Source organism: Grammomys surdaster, unplaced genomic scaffold (assembly GCF_004785775.1).
Source record: "Grammomys surdaster isolate TR1022 unplaced genomic scaffold, NIH_TR_1.0 67, whole genome shotgun sequence".
Lineage (NCBI taxonomy): Eukaryota > Metazoa > Chordata > Mammalia > Rodentia > Muridae > Grammomys > Grammomys surdaster.
In genome coordinates, this window is record NW_021604569.1 from 19,748,057 (window position 1) to 19,766,414 (window position 18,358).

The 18,358-nt window shown below is 47.0% G+C and overlaps 1 protein-coding gene across 3 annotated transcripts in view; it reads left to right on the forward strand.

Annotated features, from left to right (window-relative positions):
* Tns3 (tensin 3) overlaps positions 1 to 18,358 on the forward strand; it is a 232,968-nt gene that overhangs the window by 176,936 nt on the left and 37,674 nt on the right. For all 3 annotated transcript variants that reach the window (XM_028777165.1, XM_028777157.1, XM_028777161.1), the window contains 3 exons: positions 8,848 to 9,008; positions 9,984 to 10,101; positions 10,190 to 10,270. In XM_028777165.1, coding sequence (XP_028632998.1) covers positions 8,848 to 9,008; positions 9,984 to 10,101; positions 10,190 to 10,270 — 360 coding nt within the window. The remainder of the gene's footprint in view (positions 1 to 8,847; positions 9,009 to 9,983; positions 10,102 to 10,189; positions 10,271 to 18,358) is intronic.

Sequence of the window (18,358 nt, forward strand, 5' to 3'; positions counted from 1 at the left end):
ATACCTTGGAGACGTCTTGTTTCGTGTTGTTAGAATATATGATTCTTGTTCCATTAGTCTCAGTGGCCTGATGACAGGAACCTGGCAAGCACTTCCTGCACAAAGCACCCTAGCCTTCCTGCCTGTGTTTTTAGAATTCCTTTGCTATGGGAGGAGCGCATGAAGCTTCAGATTGCAGCTGGTAGTTCTGCCCTTGAGTGCTTTCATGGCAGGGACCAGAGATGTGGGAGAGGAGACCCTCATGCAGTTCACCTTTGCTAACACATTTCTGTCACCATCACCGCTAGCAAGTCAAGGAATCTGGGGAGTTGTTCCATGAGACCCTCACAGCCAGGCATGGCTGGCACAGGGATAATGGCCAGAAAGATGCTCCCAGAGAGTGTGGTACTTGGGGAGGCTTGGTACTAAACATCCAGTACCAGGCAGAGATGTCAGGGAGTACTGCTGGATGGATTTGGTACCCCCGCACCCGCCATTTCAGTCTTGTGTTCCAGGAACCCAGAGGGTGAGCCCTGGGTCCTTGGGCAGCTCATGGCTCATCCATATGATCACTGTCCAATCAATGGTGAAGGTAGGTCTGACAGGGAAGCACTATGGGTGGGACTTTGTTATGGGTCGGAAGTCACATCCCAGAGACACTTGAAGGGACTTGGTGCATGGAGATGTCATGGGTGGCGTTTGCTTCCAGCTCTGCAGAGGAATTTCAGATGGGAGAGAGTTCTGCATTGGGGATGCATTTCAGTGGTACAGCATTGCTTGACTTGACATATGGGAGGCCTTGGGATTTTCCCTGCAGGGGCTGGGAAGCTACCAGGTCACAGTTCTTCTAGGACAGCTATACTGCTATACAGCCCCTACCACCCTGTGGTTCTGAACTTTCCTATTCCTCCCAGAGAAGACTGTAACCATTAGCAATCCCTTCCCATCCACCCAACCTTAGCCCCCAGCATACTAACCTACTTCCCTAGATTAGCTGGTCTTGTTTCTGGTATAAATGCAGTTGTATACTATGTGGCTCTTCTTGGCTGATTTCTCTTACAGAGCACATTATGTTTAAAGGTCTGTGACTATTGGAGATTCATTCCTGTCTATTGCTAAATAATACTCCATTGCTGATTTATTCATCTGTCAGTGACATTAGGATTCTATCAGCATTTGGCTGTTGTGAATATTAATGGTATGCACATGTGTGTACACATACCTGTTTGAATACCTATTTGCTTATTACCAGATGGTCACAGGGCAGTTCTTGCTGAGTTTGCTAGAGAAGCCACCTCCAGCCTCATACATGGACAGCTCATCTCTAGAAGCTTTCTTTGCCTTCTCAATATATATGTTGTCATCTCATGAGAGACCCATTTCTAAGAAGGCCACTTCTGGGAAGAATTGCCTTTTGTGATCCATATAATGGAGGTCAAATTCTTTCTCTCTATCAGGATGAAGAGGCTCTGACAGTTGTCATGCTTTGTAAGATCAGCTGTCATTTCTGATTCTGCCACATGGCCTTCGGTGTCATGACGTGGGCCTTGACTATGGGACATGTTGTGTCCTCTGTAGATGTCCTCTGTAGAGGACGTTACTTAAACATAAAAGGAAGAAACTATAACTGGATCCTGGAACCCTACCAGTGAGTGGAATGTCCTAGATGCTAGTCGTGGGTGAAGTGACCAGAGATCCCTTTTGGAGCTTGGAGATCTTTATATGCAGAGTTCATTCAGCAATGTGGAGACGGTCTTCCTAGGTTTGGGGATATGTTTTCTCCCTTTCAGATATGGCTTCACCAAAGCAAGCACTTTCAGGATTCTGGGAGCACATCTTCAATTCCATTCCCTTCCTCTGTTGAAGCTTTGCAGAAGTCTCCTTCCCTATTAGGACCAGGTTAGGAACAGAGATGGCAAGGAAGGGATGGCCTTGTGTATACACAGAGGGATTTTCCTGCCTTCTTACTGATGGCACTCAGCGTGTGGGCTCTCAGTGTCCTACCCACTTTCTTTACAGGAAATGCATGCCACCTGTTCTTGAGGAACAAGCCCACCAGGTAACCAGACTTACAAACCTGTCTTGGTTCAGCTTGCTGAAAGAGAACACATTAGTCCATCCCAGGGCACATTTTAGCTGAGCTAGCCTTGTCTCCCTGTGCCTTTCTCTATTCACTCTCTGTAGAGGTTTTCTGCCTGTGTACTTGAATGAGCTGAACTCAGGAGGCCCCTACCTCAGCACAAAACAGCCTTCCTTGTATTTGTTTTCACTCTCAGGAATTTGAGGGAGTTTCTGAAACCACCCACATGCCATGTGTGCCAGCCTTGCCTCGTGCTTACATGATCCTGTAAAGACAAACCCATCACCTACCCATGCTTCTCCTTCTAGTGTCCGAAATTGAAAATAAGGATTGTGTTGCAGAGTGGGCAGTGCTCATGGACCTGTTCCCTTTCATTTTCATTAGTTGTGTGTGACTGTGTGCATGTGAGATGCTCGGTGCATTCTGAGATGTACCATTGAGATGCTCAATGTGGCCAAGCAAGTTAACCTGTCCATCCCACTGCATATCTGTATAGAGTTCTGGTAAGAGACCCTGTGTCCACTGTCACCTGGGTAGGGCATAGTCTTTCCTGATTTCATCTCTTCTTTATACTGCACAATGTAACCACCTGAAGGCTCTTGGGATTCGGGTGCTAAGGATGCCTGTGTGTGCTTCGGTCTGCAAAGGGTGGGTGATTGGCCTGGTAGGGGCTTGAATGTGTGAGGTACTTTATGCTCACCAACTGACTCCTGGGTCCAGATGTGCTATGCCTTCAAGTTGAAAGCTTTGACAGTCATGCCATAGCACCAAAGGAAGAGTAGATGGAGAAGAGGAAGGGCGAGGCTCTCAGTGGAGGATCGTAATGACACTCTGCTGGAGAACCATGTGTTTACTATTGTGGCTATGTATCTAGTCACTCGGAGTTGACCCGTGCCTCTTTGAGGGTGGGATGTTTCCTCGGGTTGCTTCTAATGGGGCTAGAGTTTGGGACCGTGCTGTAGAGCACAGCCAGTGGTCATGTATTGCCCCATAGGCTGCCTCCCACAGGACTGGTAGATTTCTTTTAGCAGCAGAGTGTGCCATACGCCTCACTGATGAGAGGATTCTGCCCTGAAGAGTCAGTATGGGTGTCATGGTGCCTCCTGCTCTGTACTCCTCTCCCTCTTTCCAGATAAGCCAGGTGATACCAAGAAACTTCTGGGTGGCCCATAGCACCATTGAAGGACACAGACCAGTGAGGAGGGGTTTGGTATCATTCTCATGACTAGGAGTTTGGTGTATTTGTAGAAGTGGAGAAGTGCCAAGGAGCATTGTGGGAGATTTAGTCTAAAATGTAGCTTTCCAGCTAAGTGGTCCAAACTCCTCTCCCCCCGCACCCCCCCCCCCCCACAAACTCAGAGCTTCCCAATAACAATGTTACCTATTCTGGGCTATCCTGAACTCAGTCCTGCAGGTTAACACAGTGCCTGACAATCTTGGCCTGAATCCAATTCTTCTGGGCCCTGTGCTTTGCAACCCTTCCCACAAGGCCTCCAGTGTCTCGAGATGAAGTACTTGAGGGGGTTCCCTGTCATGATCTCCCTACTATCATGGTGGCCTTGGTTGGGGTGCCCCTACCCTGGCTGTCGCTGCCCTGCCCTGATACTGCCCACACAGCTGCCTGGCCTTGGAGGGCTATAGGGCTCTGTCCCTATCTTGTGTTCTCAGTGATTTAGCATCAGCTTCCCAGTCTCTCTGAGGTTCTGTGCCCTCCAGAGACTCATGATAGTCTCAGCTCCTGTTACGCTTGACAGGGTCTGTGGTGGTCCTGGACAGTGCTCAGAGGGTGTGCTCACATATCAGTGCATGGTCTTGGGGAGTAGCAGTAAAGGGGACATAGAGACTCAGGTCTTAAGCTATTGCCTGAGGTCTGGTGGATCCTTTGGGTCAGATGGAAGGATGACCCATGTAAAGACAGCTGAAAGCTCAGAGGCACTGGTAACAGTTGGTGGGCTGTGGGGCATCCAGATATGCTGCCAAGCAAAGCACATCCTTTTTTCTGCTTGTCCCTCCCTCTATGGGGAGCCTAGCTGTGTGGAGAGTTCTGGAACAAGGCTCATCAGCATAACTGTAGGGTACTATACTCTGTGTTCCCTGATGGTTCTGAGCTCCCTGAGCTTTTATAAACGCCAGGGGCCAGTTCAGGTTTCCTCTTTACTCGCAAGGGATGTGCTGGAAGAAGGTGTAGCTCCCCATAACAATGGGGGGCCCAGCAGGCACCGGTGGGAAGGGAGCCAGTTAGGCCCAGCAGTTACAGGTGGGTCTGCCAGAGTTATGGGAGAGGGCCGGTGCCTGCAAAGGTTCCCTTGAGCTTGATTTGGTTGGTCCCTGTTTCACTTGGGTGTTTTCAGAAACCAGAAGGGGCTGGTGTGAGTGTGAGGCTGCACAAAATCCTCAGAAGGCTCCTTCAAGCCAGCACAGCTCTTAGATTGCACATCAGACCATCGTTAGTAGTGACCGTAGAGTATCCACCAGGATGCCATGAAGTCCTTTTGTTTCATTTTATTTTTCTGCCTTTTCTGTGTTCCTCTGGATTTGATTTCTTACAGGGAGATGAGAAATATTGCCGTGGCCACCTGTATGTCATGAATTATGTGCACTGTTCAGAGAGTAGGGTTTGCCTATATCCTCCTTGACTCATTAAGTATTTTGCTATTCAGATTGCCCAAGCTTATCAAGTCAGCTTTACGCTAGAGCTCTGAAGTCAGTTTGGGGCCCATATAATGTAAACCTGTACTTTGCTGTTTCTGCCTCTACAGTTATGGAACAGCAGCCATAGAGGGAAACATGAGGCTCTGATGCAGCCCCAGACTCCCATCCCCAGCCCCTGGAGTCCTGCTAAGGAACTTGCAGATAGATAGTCCCAGGGACACACCCTGAGCAGGGGAGGACAAAGGGTGGTACATAGCAGTGGCTGTGTGTACAGGTGGATTTAGGTTAGTGAAGTGTATAACCTAGTGAGCATCAAGGATTTATTCCCCTGCAGATGCTCACATGTTGAGCCTAGAGTAGAAAAATAAACAAACAAGCCATGTGTCTTCCTCACACTGTTCCCAGGGAAGGGAGCATTGAGAGCATGTGTTTGACAAACCACCACTGGCTCTCTAAGAGAAGCCTGAGAAGTCAGCCTTCAGCATAGGGTGCAGACCAGGTCCCAGTTCATCTGTTTTTCCACTCTCTGTTTCCTGCCCTCCCATCTCTCACCCACTCACAGACCCCATCATTGGAATGGACATCAGAGCTGAGATCTAGGAATGGTCGCAGAGATCAGCACCATGCCTGGGCAGGTGGCTACTGCCACCTCTATCTTCTGAGCCCAAGGGAGGCAGCAGCTCAGAGATGCCCTGCTTACTGTTTCAGTCTTTCTAAAGAGAGGTGACCTGCCTTTAGGACATAAGAAATGTCCCTGTGGCAGCCAGCCTCCTTCCAGATCTTAAGATAATCAGGGTGTGAGTAGAAATGTCTGCTTGCTTCTGTGTCTTTCCTACCTGAGAACAGTGACTAAGAGGCCCTAGCGTGCTGAGAGGTGTCAGGGTGAAGTGGAGGTACCTGTGATTTTCTATGGGCAGTCCCTATCCCTACCTTTATTCTGAGGCTTTGGTGTCTATGTCTGGGGCTCAGGACCTTGGCGTAACTCACTGTCATAGGGTCATTGTAGACGTTAGGGACAGGGTGACAGCACAAGAAACCTGATAGACAAGGAAGGACTCCTTCCTGTAAGAGGGAGAGCTTTGGGCCACACATTCTTCCATAGCCCCTGGAAGTAAGGATGCTGGAGGCTCCTCATCTCGGAAGAAGCTCATTTTTAGGAATGCCAGCACCCTTCTCCCTGGTAGTCATCCTCAAGTGGGGAGACCCACTTCGGTAGTACCCAGGAATGTGGGCCTGCACAAGTGGGTTGGGGTGCTGAAGCTCTCCTTTAGCATTGAGAGCACAGGACCTGAGCTATGCGTGTGCAGGCAGAGGCTGTGTCAGTGTGGACATCAGTGTGTGAGTGAATTTGTGAGAGTATAGGGAGGCTTTGGGAGACTGGACATGTGGAAGTGACGAGATGCCTGAGTGTGAGGTGTAAGAGAGTATACATATGGAATATGTTGGAGTGACCATGGATGAGAACAGTGCAGAGAAAGTGTGACTGAGTGTAGTGAGAGACTGGGTGTGTTCACATGCATCAGTGTAAAAGACTCCAAATGTCTGAGAGGGAGCGCTGTGTGTGTCAGTAAGTGTGAGAGTCTAACACAGACCTGAGCATGCCGGGCCAGGCTGAGGGACTGCAGAATGGCAGTGAATGTGTAAGAGAGCATGCCAATCCCTGTGGATGCTCCTTGGTCCACCCCGTTCTTGGGTCTAGTTCATTTCTCAAGCTTAGTGCCCCCATCCTTAGGGATTTCCTCTTCCCCTTTCACCTCCCACTGCTGAGGAGGAACGGCTGCCAGTGGGGCCTCTGTTGTAGATGCTATTGGCGTTTAGTGGGGACAAGGCTGATGCCATGTTCTGGCTCTGGGTGTCGCTTCATCCCTAGGAGCTTGAGATCTGCTCTCTCACTGCCTTGGACATGTGGTAGAACCTAACTTCTGAGTTATCTCGCCTGAAGAATAGGAAGAGCAGGTCCTTCATTGGAGCTGTTAGATCTACCCTACTGTCTCTGGATACGTAAAGACTGTGGTACCTGGTGGGGGACATCACCTTAGAAAAGTGGGGAAGGCCACATCTACTTGGGTTCCTGTGTGGACTTCTCAGAGAGGAGGAAATGGTTATTGACCAAACTTGAGTTTGTGAAGATGGGCAGAAGTGACTATAATCTAAAACCAGAGGCTCAGAAAGAGCCAACACAGGTCATGCAGAAAGGAGAGAGAAAAGAAGCAGAAGATTTGTTTCTCCAAAGGGAATCCAGGACTTGTCTTAATTTTAGAAAGTAAAAATGTGAAAACCTTAAAAGATATTGACAAAGGAACTGGAACTTTGTTAAGAGATAGTGTCTTTTAGAAACGTCAGAGAAGTTACACCCATAAAGTCTTACCAGCATGGCTGCTTAAACATGTCCTGGGCCAGACAATGCCAATAGACATGTTAACATGGCTGGGGAAAGCTCAGGAGGCCTCAACTCTACACAGAGAACTCCAGGCAACCAAGGGTTGCCAAGAGAAGGAAAAACAGTCACCAGGAAAGAGCATGGCAAATGATTATCAGATAACAAATAGTCAGCGATGAAAATATATAAATACAGGTTAACGTACAGACTAAGCAGGTTGGTTTGTGTATTTTGGAACATGTGTGTGTGTGTTTATATGTGTGTGTGTATTATGTATCAGCAATTAAAGAAAAACAGGCCATGAATTTAAATAAGAACAAGGTGTGTGGTAGGAGGTGGGGAGGGGTAGGGGCAGTGGTATAATTATGTTACAGTTTTTAAAAAGATAAAATTATAAAAAAGAATTATAGTTTGAAAGCTTAAAAAAGATGGAGACATCATAGAAAATATGAGTTCTTGTTTGGAATTCAACATCTCAGAGATTTGCTTTTGGATATTTTGGTTCCATTGTCTTCTTTCTTTGCATTTGCCACTGCATGTCTGATACTGATACATGACTGTTTACCAATTTGCTCTGTGATGCAGAGTGAACTCTCAGCTCCAAAACTGATCCACTGCTCACCATTGTGATCAAGGGATTGTGGACCTTTCATGTAGAAAGGCCCAGCTTGGTCAGCAGTCACTGTGGGTACACTGTGCTCTTTCTGATCTGTCTTCTTTGTCACTCTTGCTGTGGCAGGTGCTTGCACCTTGTCTCTTATTAAGACTGCTGCTGTGCCCTAAGGCTTTCTCTCACTAGGCCTTGTTGGTCCTGCTGTGTCAGACCTCCATTCCCAGGACCATACATCTTAAGTGTTAGGAGGGCTGCCTGTCTCCTTGAGAGTGAATCTTGGCCACCTTGTGTGAAGTCTCCTCTTTATGCAGCAAGCACTTGACAGATAGAGCCATTTCCCCATCCCCCGTTTATTTACTGTTTTTGAGAAAGTGTCTCAGCACCTAGTCCAGACTGACCTTGAACCCACAGTGGTCCTGCTTCATGGAATCAAATGCCCTCCCCATCATATTTGTAGGGATTCTGTGTTTTTATCCTAAGCCTAGACTGCCAGCAAATCCTGGTTTGTTATGAAAGACTATATTGTGACTTGAAACGTTACCACCTTTTTAGGCTGCTGCAGGTTTCCCCTTATTGCCCAATTCTAAGAATTCCCTGGAAGAAAGTTTAAAAAGCTAACAAGCTAGCCAAGACATATTTTACTCCCCAACAAGATGATCAGGTTTGGTTTAGAGCAGGGACCAGGAGCCTCTGGGTCAGGAGTAAATGCCTATGGAGATTCTGGCATTGGGATATTAAATGTTCATTCTCAGTATCTGGTTTGGGGTTTCTTCCCCCCTCCATGTGAAGATTCAGTTTGTCATAGCAGAGCCACATGCCTGGTTCACTGCAGGTGCTAATCTTCTCATCACAGGCCTGGGGCTGGATCTTGGCTGGTTCTCTCTGAACTTAAGCTTAGCCATAGTGTCCTGTCCTTGCACTATGGGCTGAATTCTGGCACCTGGCCTTGCCTTTTCTGGATGCAGTGCTCTGGCTTGTCTCTGGGCATCCCTTAGCCTGCCCATAGCAGTCCTCCTGTCTGTCTGGAGTGGCTGACTAGTGATGACCTTGTCTGTGAATAGTTGAAGATGGGTTTTACCAATGGGCCCTACACTCTGCTGTAAGGATTATACCCATTTGTTTTTCTCCTCGTTGGCCCCTCAGGTGATGACTCCGTTGGGGGACGGCTTCGGAAGCTAAGCATTGGGCAGTATGACAATGATGCTGGGAGCCAGGTGACCTTCTCTAAGTGTGGATGGGGAAAGTCTGGGGCAGATCCAGCCCCAAACCTGGGATCATTTTCCTCTCCTGCAGACATCAAAGAGGTATGTGCTGGTCCTGTCCCCATCTCCTCTCAACTGCACTTGTCTTCTTCCTATCCTTGTGCTTAGGCAAATAACCATGACACATCCTTGTACTAGGTCACCAGTCACTGAAACTCTCTGTCCATGACTGACTTCCTTGTCTGATAGAAATGGTTCTTAAGAACCATTAGAATGGGAACAGATCAGAAGATCTATGTGGGGGGCCACCCAATCCCCAAATATGGCTATACAGGGGTACATTGCCTAGGCCATTGAAACCTCAAAACTCTTATCTGTGGAATGGGGGTGAAGTGCACACAGGTGGGATATGAGGGTTAGCATGGGCCTGGCCCTAGACTAGACTTCTTCTAGTCTGCCACACAGGACCCCAGATCTTCCATGCAAATGATGGCCCTAAGGAGTTCCTCAGACAAGTGTTTCTTGGGTAGTTAAGACTTCTCATCAGAATTCAACAGGTCACCCTGCCCAGATAATTAACCTTAATTATGAACCCAATTCTCAAGTTGAAACATCGGAGCCTTTCAGATAGGCCAAAAAGAAAAGACAGCTTATCATCTACGCTCTTATAAACATCTGTTGTTGATAGCTGGGATGGCTCTTCCACAGTCTGCTCCATGTTGTGTGACTTCCTATGTTTTCACTTCCCTGTGACAGTGATGTAGTTAAGGATTCCTTGGTGATGCTTTTGTGCTTAGTGGTCAAATGCACACTTCCCTGGCATCGTCCCATCACCCTCGTCTCCCTGCTGCCCAGCACTGTATTAAGATGATGGTCCGTAAGCTCCTTCTCTCCGTCTCCAGCTTTGATGATAGTTGAGCTTCTTCCTCCATAGTATAGTGGTGATGCCAGTTTTGCCCTTCCTGATCCACTCTCTGATGTGGGCTCTGTGAGCAGACCATCATGAGGGACCAGATCTGTGGAAGGGACCTTTCTATGATTGCTCATGTTTCTGTTCTTCCTCTATGCTGATTTCAGACAGTGATCACTGCATATCCCCCTGACATTGATGTGATCGATGGCAGGATTCCAAACAGCAAGGAGTCATCTATGTGTCTGACCCCAGCATTCCCTGTGTCTCCAGAAACACCATATGGTAAGAAAGAAGATAAAGAAGAAATGTACAGCTTGGTACTTCAAGGTAGGGGGAGTAACAGTATCCTTTGTTGTACTGTTCTTTCCAGTGAAAACATCGCCACGATACCCTCCATTCAGCCCACCCGAGCCCCAGCTGAGCAGCCCAGCCAGTTTGCACAAAGGGCGAGGTAAGAATCCCGGGTTATGGCAGCCGTGATATCATTTGCAAGGTTGCTGTTTCTACCAAGGGGGCATTCTCTGATGCAGAAATATTTCCATTTGGGTCACATCCCAAAATCATGGGGCAAGGACATGTCCACATCATGGGATGTGGCTATAAGTGCATTGATTGGGAGTTGAGTAGTAGTATGACACAGGATTCCCAGGATTCTTAGGAAAGTTCAAGTTTGGTACTCATGTATGTGGCAATTTAGGCTCGATTTAGTCGGGCCGGCTCTCAGGTTGGCCTAAGTGTTTAGCATCCTGGTGAATTCCCCATTCAACAAGGGCTTTGAAGCAGGAATGCTATCTACTTCACTATATAAATGGGTTCCAGCAAAGAGCAGGTTGTCGGCATGCATCCCACAACATGGTCATCTTTGCAGGCTGCCATGTGTGACCCAGCTCCTAGCCTAGGCACACCTGGATTTCCTGTCCCTAAATCCTTGATACTTTCCTTATTCGCTAGAGACCTTCAGTGTTTTGCGCAGCAGGGAGAGAATGCTAAGAGTCCAGTGAGTTTCTCAGTGTTTCTTCCAGGCAGAAATTGCCCATGTTTCTTGGGATCTCAGGTTGGGTCAGAGGTAGGCAGGTGGAGAGAAGCCCCACATATATTCTTTTTGATCATTTAATTTTCAATGTAATTTGCTGTTTTCTAGTCTCTGAAAATGCAGACAGTCTTAGTGTCCACAGGCATGTCAGTCCTCCAGAGGTCCAAAGAAACATCATAACCTGCACCAGTTCTTCCTTAGTACCTGGCTTGTGACAGCCTGTTTCTTTAGACTTGGAAAGTCTCTGTTAGCAGGGCTTTACAGAAGAGGGCTTTGGACCCAAGGTTACTCTGTCTGTACTGCCTGAGGGAATTTGAAGTTGGACTGGCCACTAAGTGCCCTTGCTTCTAAGTTTGAAGAGTTCACTCCCCTGTCCCTCAAAGACTCTCCCCCAGGCTACTCTTGTCCTTGAGGAAGGACCCAAGTACCTTGATCTTCAAGCTTCTCTTTGGCTACCAGGACATGGCCCAGTCATTTTAAAAACTGATTTATGTAACACAAGCTCCAGGTTTGAACTCTTAAGAGTCTGCTCCCAGATAGCTTCCTAAGCTTTTTTTCTTTAGTTAATTTATTCTTTAATTTAATTTACATCCTGATCACAGTGTCCTCTCCTCCCAGTCCCACTCCCACAAATTCTTCCTTCCATGGCCCTCTCTTCTCAGAGAAGGGGAGCCTCCCTTGGGTACCACTCTACCCTGGGGCATCTAGTCCTAGCAGGTCTAGGTTCATCCTCTCCCATTGAGGTTTAACCAGGCAGTCCAAGTAGGGAGGAAGGGGTTACAATGTCAGGGAATGGAGACCAAGACAGCCTCCGCTGTCACTTGTTATGGGAACCACAAGAACACCAAGCTGCACGTTTGCTACAAATGTGTAGGGGATCTAGGTTCAGCACCTGCATGTTCTGTGCTTGTGGCTCTATGATCCCTGTTGTCCCAGGTTAGTTGTCTCTGTGGGTCTTCTTGTGGTGCCCTTGCCCATTGTGACTTGGTCTAACTTCTCAAACTTAAGCAGAATGTCCCGTTGTCTTGTTCATCATTATAGATGTCAATTGTCTTCTGTGTCTGTTTTGGGACTCAGGAATACAAAGCTCATAGTCTGAGTACAGGCCTTCTCTATCACAGTCTGCTCTGGTTGAGCCATGGTAGAGCCTTCAATGGAATGAGAGGCTTGGAGAGTAGCAGTGGCCACCACAGACACAACGTGCTCATTCAATGAATGCCATAGGGACTAGCCACTTGAGGGTGTGGCCAAAAGGGTCAGACAAATTTCCCATACCGCATTGAGCCATCTCTCCCCACCCTCAACAAACCTCATGTATATTTTAAAGTCACCTTTCTCTGTGGATTAGGTTCTTGATGTAGCGTCTTTGCTACTCTGGGGAGGGCACGTAAGCAATTCCATGTATAGTTATTATCAGCCTTTCTTGGGACTGAACATTTTTCATTAACTTGTGCTTAAATCTGGTTCCTTGGCAGATGTCAAGGGGACACCAGCACACGCTCACTAGTTTGGGGGAGGGACAATGAGAACAAATTGTATTAGATGCCATAACAGCCAGAGAAACCATCAAGTTCAGGCCTAGTGCAGTGATGTCAGCTGGGTTTTCTCATCACAGCACAGAGTGGAGTAGGAGGGTCCGAGTGGATGGAAAATTACTAAAGGAGATTCAGGTGTGGGGCTCTTGCTGAAGTAGTCTAATTGGATTCCTGCTAAAGGAAGAGGAAGACCTGGAGCTTTGACATTAAACCTGAGAGATAAAAGGTTTTAATCTGATACCCAGTGTGGTTGACTATCAGAAGTGGGATCACTGAGCAGAAGAATTGCTAAGACCAAGAACAGGTGGCACTGAAGGCACCCCTTTCCTATGCTCAGGGAATATTCCCCTGAGTCTCTCCAGGTCCTCGCACATTGAGTTTAACCACACGGTCCCTGAGGTTGATGTCCCTAGAGCCAGCCAGCTCCCTGCCATAAGCATGCTGCACTCAGCCAACCCAGAAACAAGCCACCCTCCAGCAAACAGTTAAACAGTACACAGAAAGCAAACCACAGCCTCCTCGGCATCTGCTAGTTGTTGAATAAACTGAAGAAGTCAATTTAGAGGAGCCAGAGAGGTGGATCACAGCTTAAGAGCACCGATTGCTCTTGAAGACTGTGTTCTTTTCCTACATGGTGGTTCACAGCCACCTGTGACTACAGATCCAGGGAAAAGGATGCCTTCTTCAGTCTAGATATCTGGAAGGCTTTTCAGCCTGCTAGGTTCTAGCAGGCTCTGCCACTATGTCATTCGCCTGTGAGAAGTACCCATTTGGCCTTTGGTGAACACGGAGGACTGAGTAGCTGAGGCAGGTATTGTCGGATGGCACCTGTCCTACCACATGTGGTTCCTGTGAGCACTTAGGAACATGTTGTTCAGGTGTCTGACATAGACCTGAAGTAGAATCAGTGAAGATTGTGTGTAAAGCCATAACATGAAGAAAAAAGGAAGGAAAGATCAGTATCATAAATAGTGGAAGACTTGTGATCGTAACTGTTGTCTTAGTCTGTCTTCTGCTTCTAACAGACTACTATGGCCCAGGAAGTTTATAATGAATAGAAATTTGTTTGGCTCTCAGTTCAGGAGACTAGAAGGCCTAGGGTTAAGAGACTGGGAGAAATGTCTTCATGGGTCCCAGGATAGCAGAAGGCATCACATGGGGGGTAAGGAGATAAAGTGAGGGTCTGAGCTCTTCTGCTGATAAGGAACTTATGGCTGAGATTTGTGCTCCTACCACTTTCATGAGGACAAGTCCATCTGCCTTGGCCTTTACTTCCGAGATCCACTAACATTGCCACACTGGTGTTGATCTTCTGACATGTGATTGGTAGGAAGCGGCTATGTTCAGAGCATAGCAGAGCATGACTTTTGCTCCTTGGTCCTCTCTTGGCCGAGGAAGTTTGCTCTCCTCACACAGGGCCTCTTTGGCTTTCATGGAAGGTCCTACTCCACGCACATGAGGACTATTTCAGGATTGACGCACAAAGAATGCTGTTGCTGACTTCTCCCAGGAGCTAGGGATGACATAAAGGCTGGTGGATGGGCACAGGAGACAGCAGAACAGCTGTAGAAGCCAGGGCCAGCATCTGAGCAAGTGTCCAGGGGCCCATGAGCATCCTTGCCGGTCTGCTATGAGACATTGAGCGTTGTGGGGATAGTGTCGTAACAGCCAGCAGGAGCTTGGAGTGCAGCTGTCTGCTGGTGCCCTGTCACTCTGGCCAAATTGTACTCCAGAAACGAAAGTGATCATAATGGTACCCATAAATGTCTTAGGGTTCCAGATGTAAGTCTTGTAGAAGGAAACACTTTTATAAAAGAATTTAAGCAAACACTGCTTAAGCTCAACCTTTATATAGGTAAAAGAAAAAAATAATGAAGCATAAGATACAAAACATTCTGCCATTTCTTAGATGATACCTAGCTTTGGTATTTCCAAAAAGCCAACCAACCAAACAAACAAAAAAACCCAGTAAACCACAGTGAAGTGTTTTATGAAAAAAAGCCATGTTTCTGACATAACTTACCTTCAAAACTGTTCTAAAATAGTTTTTTTTTTTTAATTTGACAAAATTCACATAACACAGGCACATTAAACTGAAAGTTCAGTCATTTATTGCATTTAGAATGTCTTACACTATTACCCTCTGAGGTTCTGGACATTCTTGTCACATAGCAGGGTTTTTTTTTTTTTTTAACAACTGTTGTTTAGAGAACATTTAAGGACCTTGAGCATCCTTAAACATGATTAATGGCTAATGTTTGTTTACTTCAAGGGAATGCTTTTGTAATTTTGCAATTTCTATTTTGTGTTCAGCATTGTGATTTGGGGGTTCTTTCTGGCTGTTGTCTCTACTGTGAGCACAAGGCTTTGTGAAGAGTTGGGGTTGGGTCCATTCATTTGTTTACTAGATTCATAGAGCATAAGAACATCCAAGGACTTCATCACAGTTCAGAATAGGGGATTTGGGTTTGGCAGAATCCAGAGGGCAGGAATGGATAGTGTTTGCGGGAGGGGAAGAAAAACAGAGTCCAAGAGTATTTGGGATGGGAGCAGAAAGGCAGAGAGAAGCCTGGGGGCTCTTATTTGATTTTATTTGGAAGTAGTGTTTTATTTTTGCTTAGAAAAATGGTTGGATGAGAGAGATAGCTCAACAGTTAGGAGCACTAGCTGCTCTTCCAGAGAACCCAGGTTCAATTCCCAGCACCCAGATGGTAGCCCCCAACTGTCTTCAACTCCTGTTCCTGAGATCATAGTCTTCCGGCCTCCTTTGCTACTCACTGTACACAGTGGTGCTCAAGCACACGTGCAAGCAAAATACACATGCACATAGGATGAAAGTAAAGGAAGAGTTGGGGAGAGTTTGGAGAGAGGAAAGGGAAGAGGGGACTGCAGTAATTATACTATAACCTCAAAGATAAACAACAAAAAATAAATATACAATTGTTTTTAAAGTTAGCAAGCTTGACATGTTACAAAGCATCCCACCCAGCCTTCCCTTTTATACCCAGCTTCTTTTCTGTCTGAATTTTTATGAATTTGTGATGCGAATCTTTACAGAGCAGAAAGAAGCACACACTGTATGTAAATGCAGGTGGTGTTTATGGCAGACCTTGGTGGCTCTGAATCTACTGAACTTAAAAAGCCAACACACTAATCTATGTACTTATAATTAGGTGCACGTAACATAAGAGTGTCTGGTTATGGGACGCATATACTTTGCACAAATGCCTGCGATTCACTCAGCATTCCAGTTTGTGCCAAGGAATGAATCCTGGGAAGGGCGCGCCTCAGCAATGGAGTGCGTTAGTAAATTCACAGCAGACTTCCTTCACCCCACCCGAGATGAAGAATGTGAAAGGAAAAAAAAAGAGACTACTTGTAAATATATTTAAAAGTAAACATCAGGGATGGGTTCATGGAGGTCAGAGTCCAGCACTGCCCTGTGAATGTGCTGTTAGGAGTCTCTTTCGATGAGAACATGCATTTGCTTTGTGTGGAATGTAGCTCAGAACACACAAGCTGCTGGCATCCCTTGCTGGCACCTCATCCGCCAGGCAGGCCAACTTAAAGGATCCCGGGAACCTTACAGACCGAGCAGGGTGCGTCCTTTGACTTGCTTGGTAGTGGGTTAGGGAGAGCTTTGCTTTCTGATCATACTTAATCAGCTCATTTCATTGTCCAGGCCTGTGGGCTGTTCTCGAAGAGAGCACGTAAAGGCTATTCAGGCAAGTTGCCAACAGGATTTTTGCTCTGATCATGATTCTCAGCCCAGAGGGTGACTCTGAGGCATGGTGACAGAGGCCTTGCCATCTGTGATCTAGCATAAAAGTTGCATAAGCTCTTAAAATTGCTGTTCAACAAGAAAATAAGAATGTTAACACTATGTGTGGTATCAGGGGCATTTTCTTAGAAATGAGAGTGTATTTATTTCATCTTCTATCTGTGAGAGTGTCCCAAAAATTTGTCTTGGGGGAGTTTAGTTTCTTAATTCAAAATGCATTTCCAGAGCCTACCTGGCTATCTAGAGCATGCTCTGGGCCTAAGACTGGAGAATTGGCTTAGAGCTCAAGCCTGTGGCAGGTGTGGAACCTGAAATCCAGTGCAGACTCTGGGCATGGGGGACACTGAACCAGGTAGGTGTCTAAGCACAGATAGCTCGGAGGACAGTATGAAGGATAAGCAGAACATCTGTGGCAACATCTCTTTGGGCAGGCCAGTCATGCGCTTTTCTCTCTTCTTCACTGAAGGCTCTCTCCTCCAGTCCACCTGGCCCAGGCTAATCTCCAGGTGTCACACAGCCTCAGGCGTCAGGATGGTGTAATGCTCTGGAGTCTCAGCTGTAACTCTGGTGCCACTGTCCCCTCAGGCTAGCATTCCTGGCCAAGGTGCCTCATTGTGCTTGGTGTGTGGGAGATCTGAATTGTCAGAGGAACGCAAGGGCACATGAGCTGAGTTGCTAAGAACTATGAAGATGTGAACTTTCGTTTGCTCCCTGCTGTCAATCAGCTGGGGCTTACTCTCTTAGGTCAGGGTGCTTTCTTAGATCAAGGGTGCTTTCTCAGAAGAGGGTGATGACCATTTCAGTACAGTTAAGTCTTAGCCTTTGTTTAGATCCCATGATAGTATGTGCACCCTTCCTTTAGGACTTGTGGGTCTGGCTGTAGGAGCCCCGTGGATGCCATTCTCAAGGTGTGCTGAGCATGGCAGTGTGGGCTTTGTCTACCCTCTTCACGTATCCTCCCATATAGATTGTATCATTTAGGGATGGATGACAGAGCAGAAAGTTCATTTATTTGTGTGTAGTACAGACACTGTTTTTAGATCATGATTTTCATCAGAACGTAGAACTGAGGATCTCAAGAGGACCACTCTACAGATGCATAGTACACAGCACATGGATGGATGGATGGTCATATCAGCAAATCCTCCTGGTTACACTTGCACCTAGGAGTGTATCACCATGGGAATGTGGCATAGGAACTGTGTGTGCTGCTATGCCTGAACCTGTGAGGGAGGACCAGTGAGCACATACAGGCAGGCACTTGAGGTCTTTGTGGGGGGAAGTGTTCCAAAGGGCATTGTGGGTAAATTCAGTGTTCCTCTGGTTTCAGCATGGCACACTGGTGGAAAGTCAGTGTCACTAGCTGTTGGAGTTCAGTTTTCTCAGAAGGGTATGCCATTGGGTGACCAGGTGGTGGGCGGCATATGGATTTGGGGAGGGGTGTTTTGTTTTAAAGCCTTTCTCTGCAGAATTGTTAGGGAGCATTCTCTTTGAGTCTGCACCCTTGTGGGTGGTTGTTTCTCAGACAAACAGGAAAAGGGCATTGGAGTGACTTGGGGTTGTCAGCTGTGGTGGTAGTTATTCTGGTGGTTTGGGGGTCCACCTGGCTCTGTCTTGGGGGTAGTGCCTGTAGCTGCAGGTACGACCTTCAGATTACATCAACTCTGCCCTCTTATATTTCCCAGGGCTATCAGGTGGGTTGCAAAGAAACCTACAACTTACACACAAAGCACCTGATTTCTTTTTCTAGGAGTTTGTCCATCTACACAGTTCTAGCCAGGGCCTGAGCCTTCTAGCCACACCACAAATGCTGTATTACCAGCACTCAGTAGGCTGAGGTGAGAATTTTGGGTTGGAGGCCATGGGGGCTTTAAGTCAGTGGTAAGATGTGCCTAAGGTCATGAGTTCATCTCTAGCAGTGAAAAACAAAAGGTTGGGTTTATTTGTTTGTTTTGTTTTTAATATTGAATAGAATTAAAGGCAAGGCTTTCCAGTCTAGGGAAATCAATCAATCAGCTCCACAGTGAGCCTGAGCCCAAAGTATGTGGAGCAAGGCTCCAGGTGTCATGGGGCCAGCATCCTGCTGGCAAAGGTAAAGGCTGGCCCAGCCCATTCCTTGGGCTGTGGTCCTATCAAGAACTCTGGATTTGTGCTCTGTTGTGGTTTTGCTGCCCTCCCATGGGCATCCTA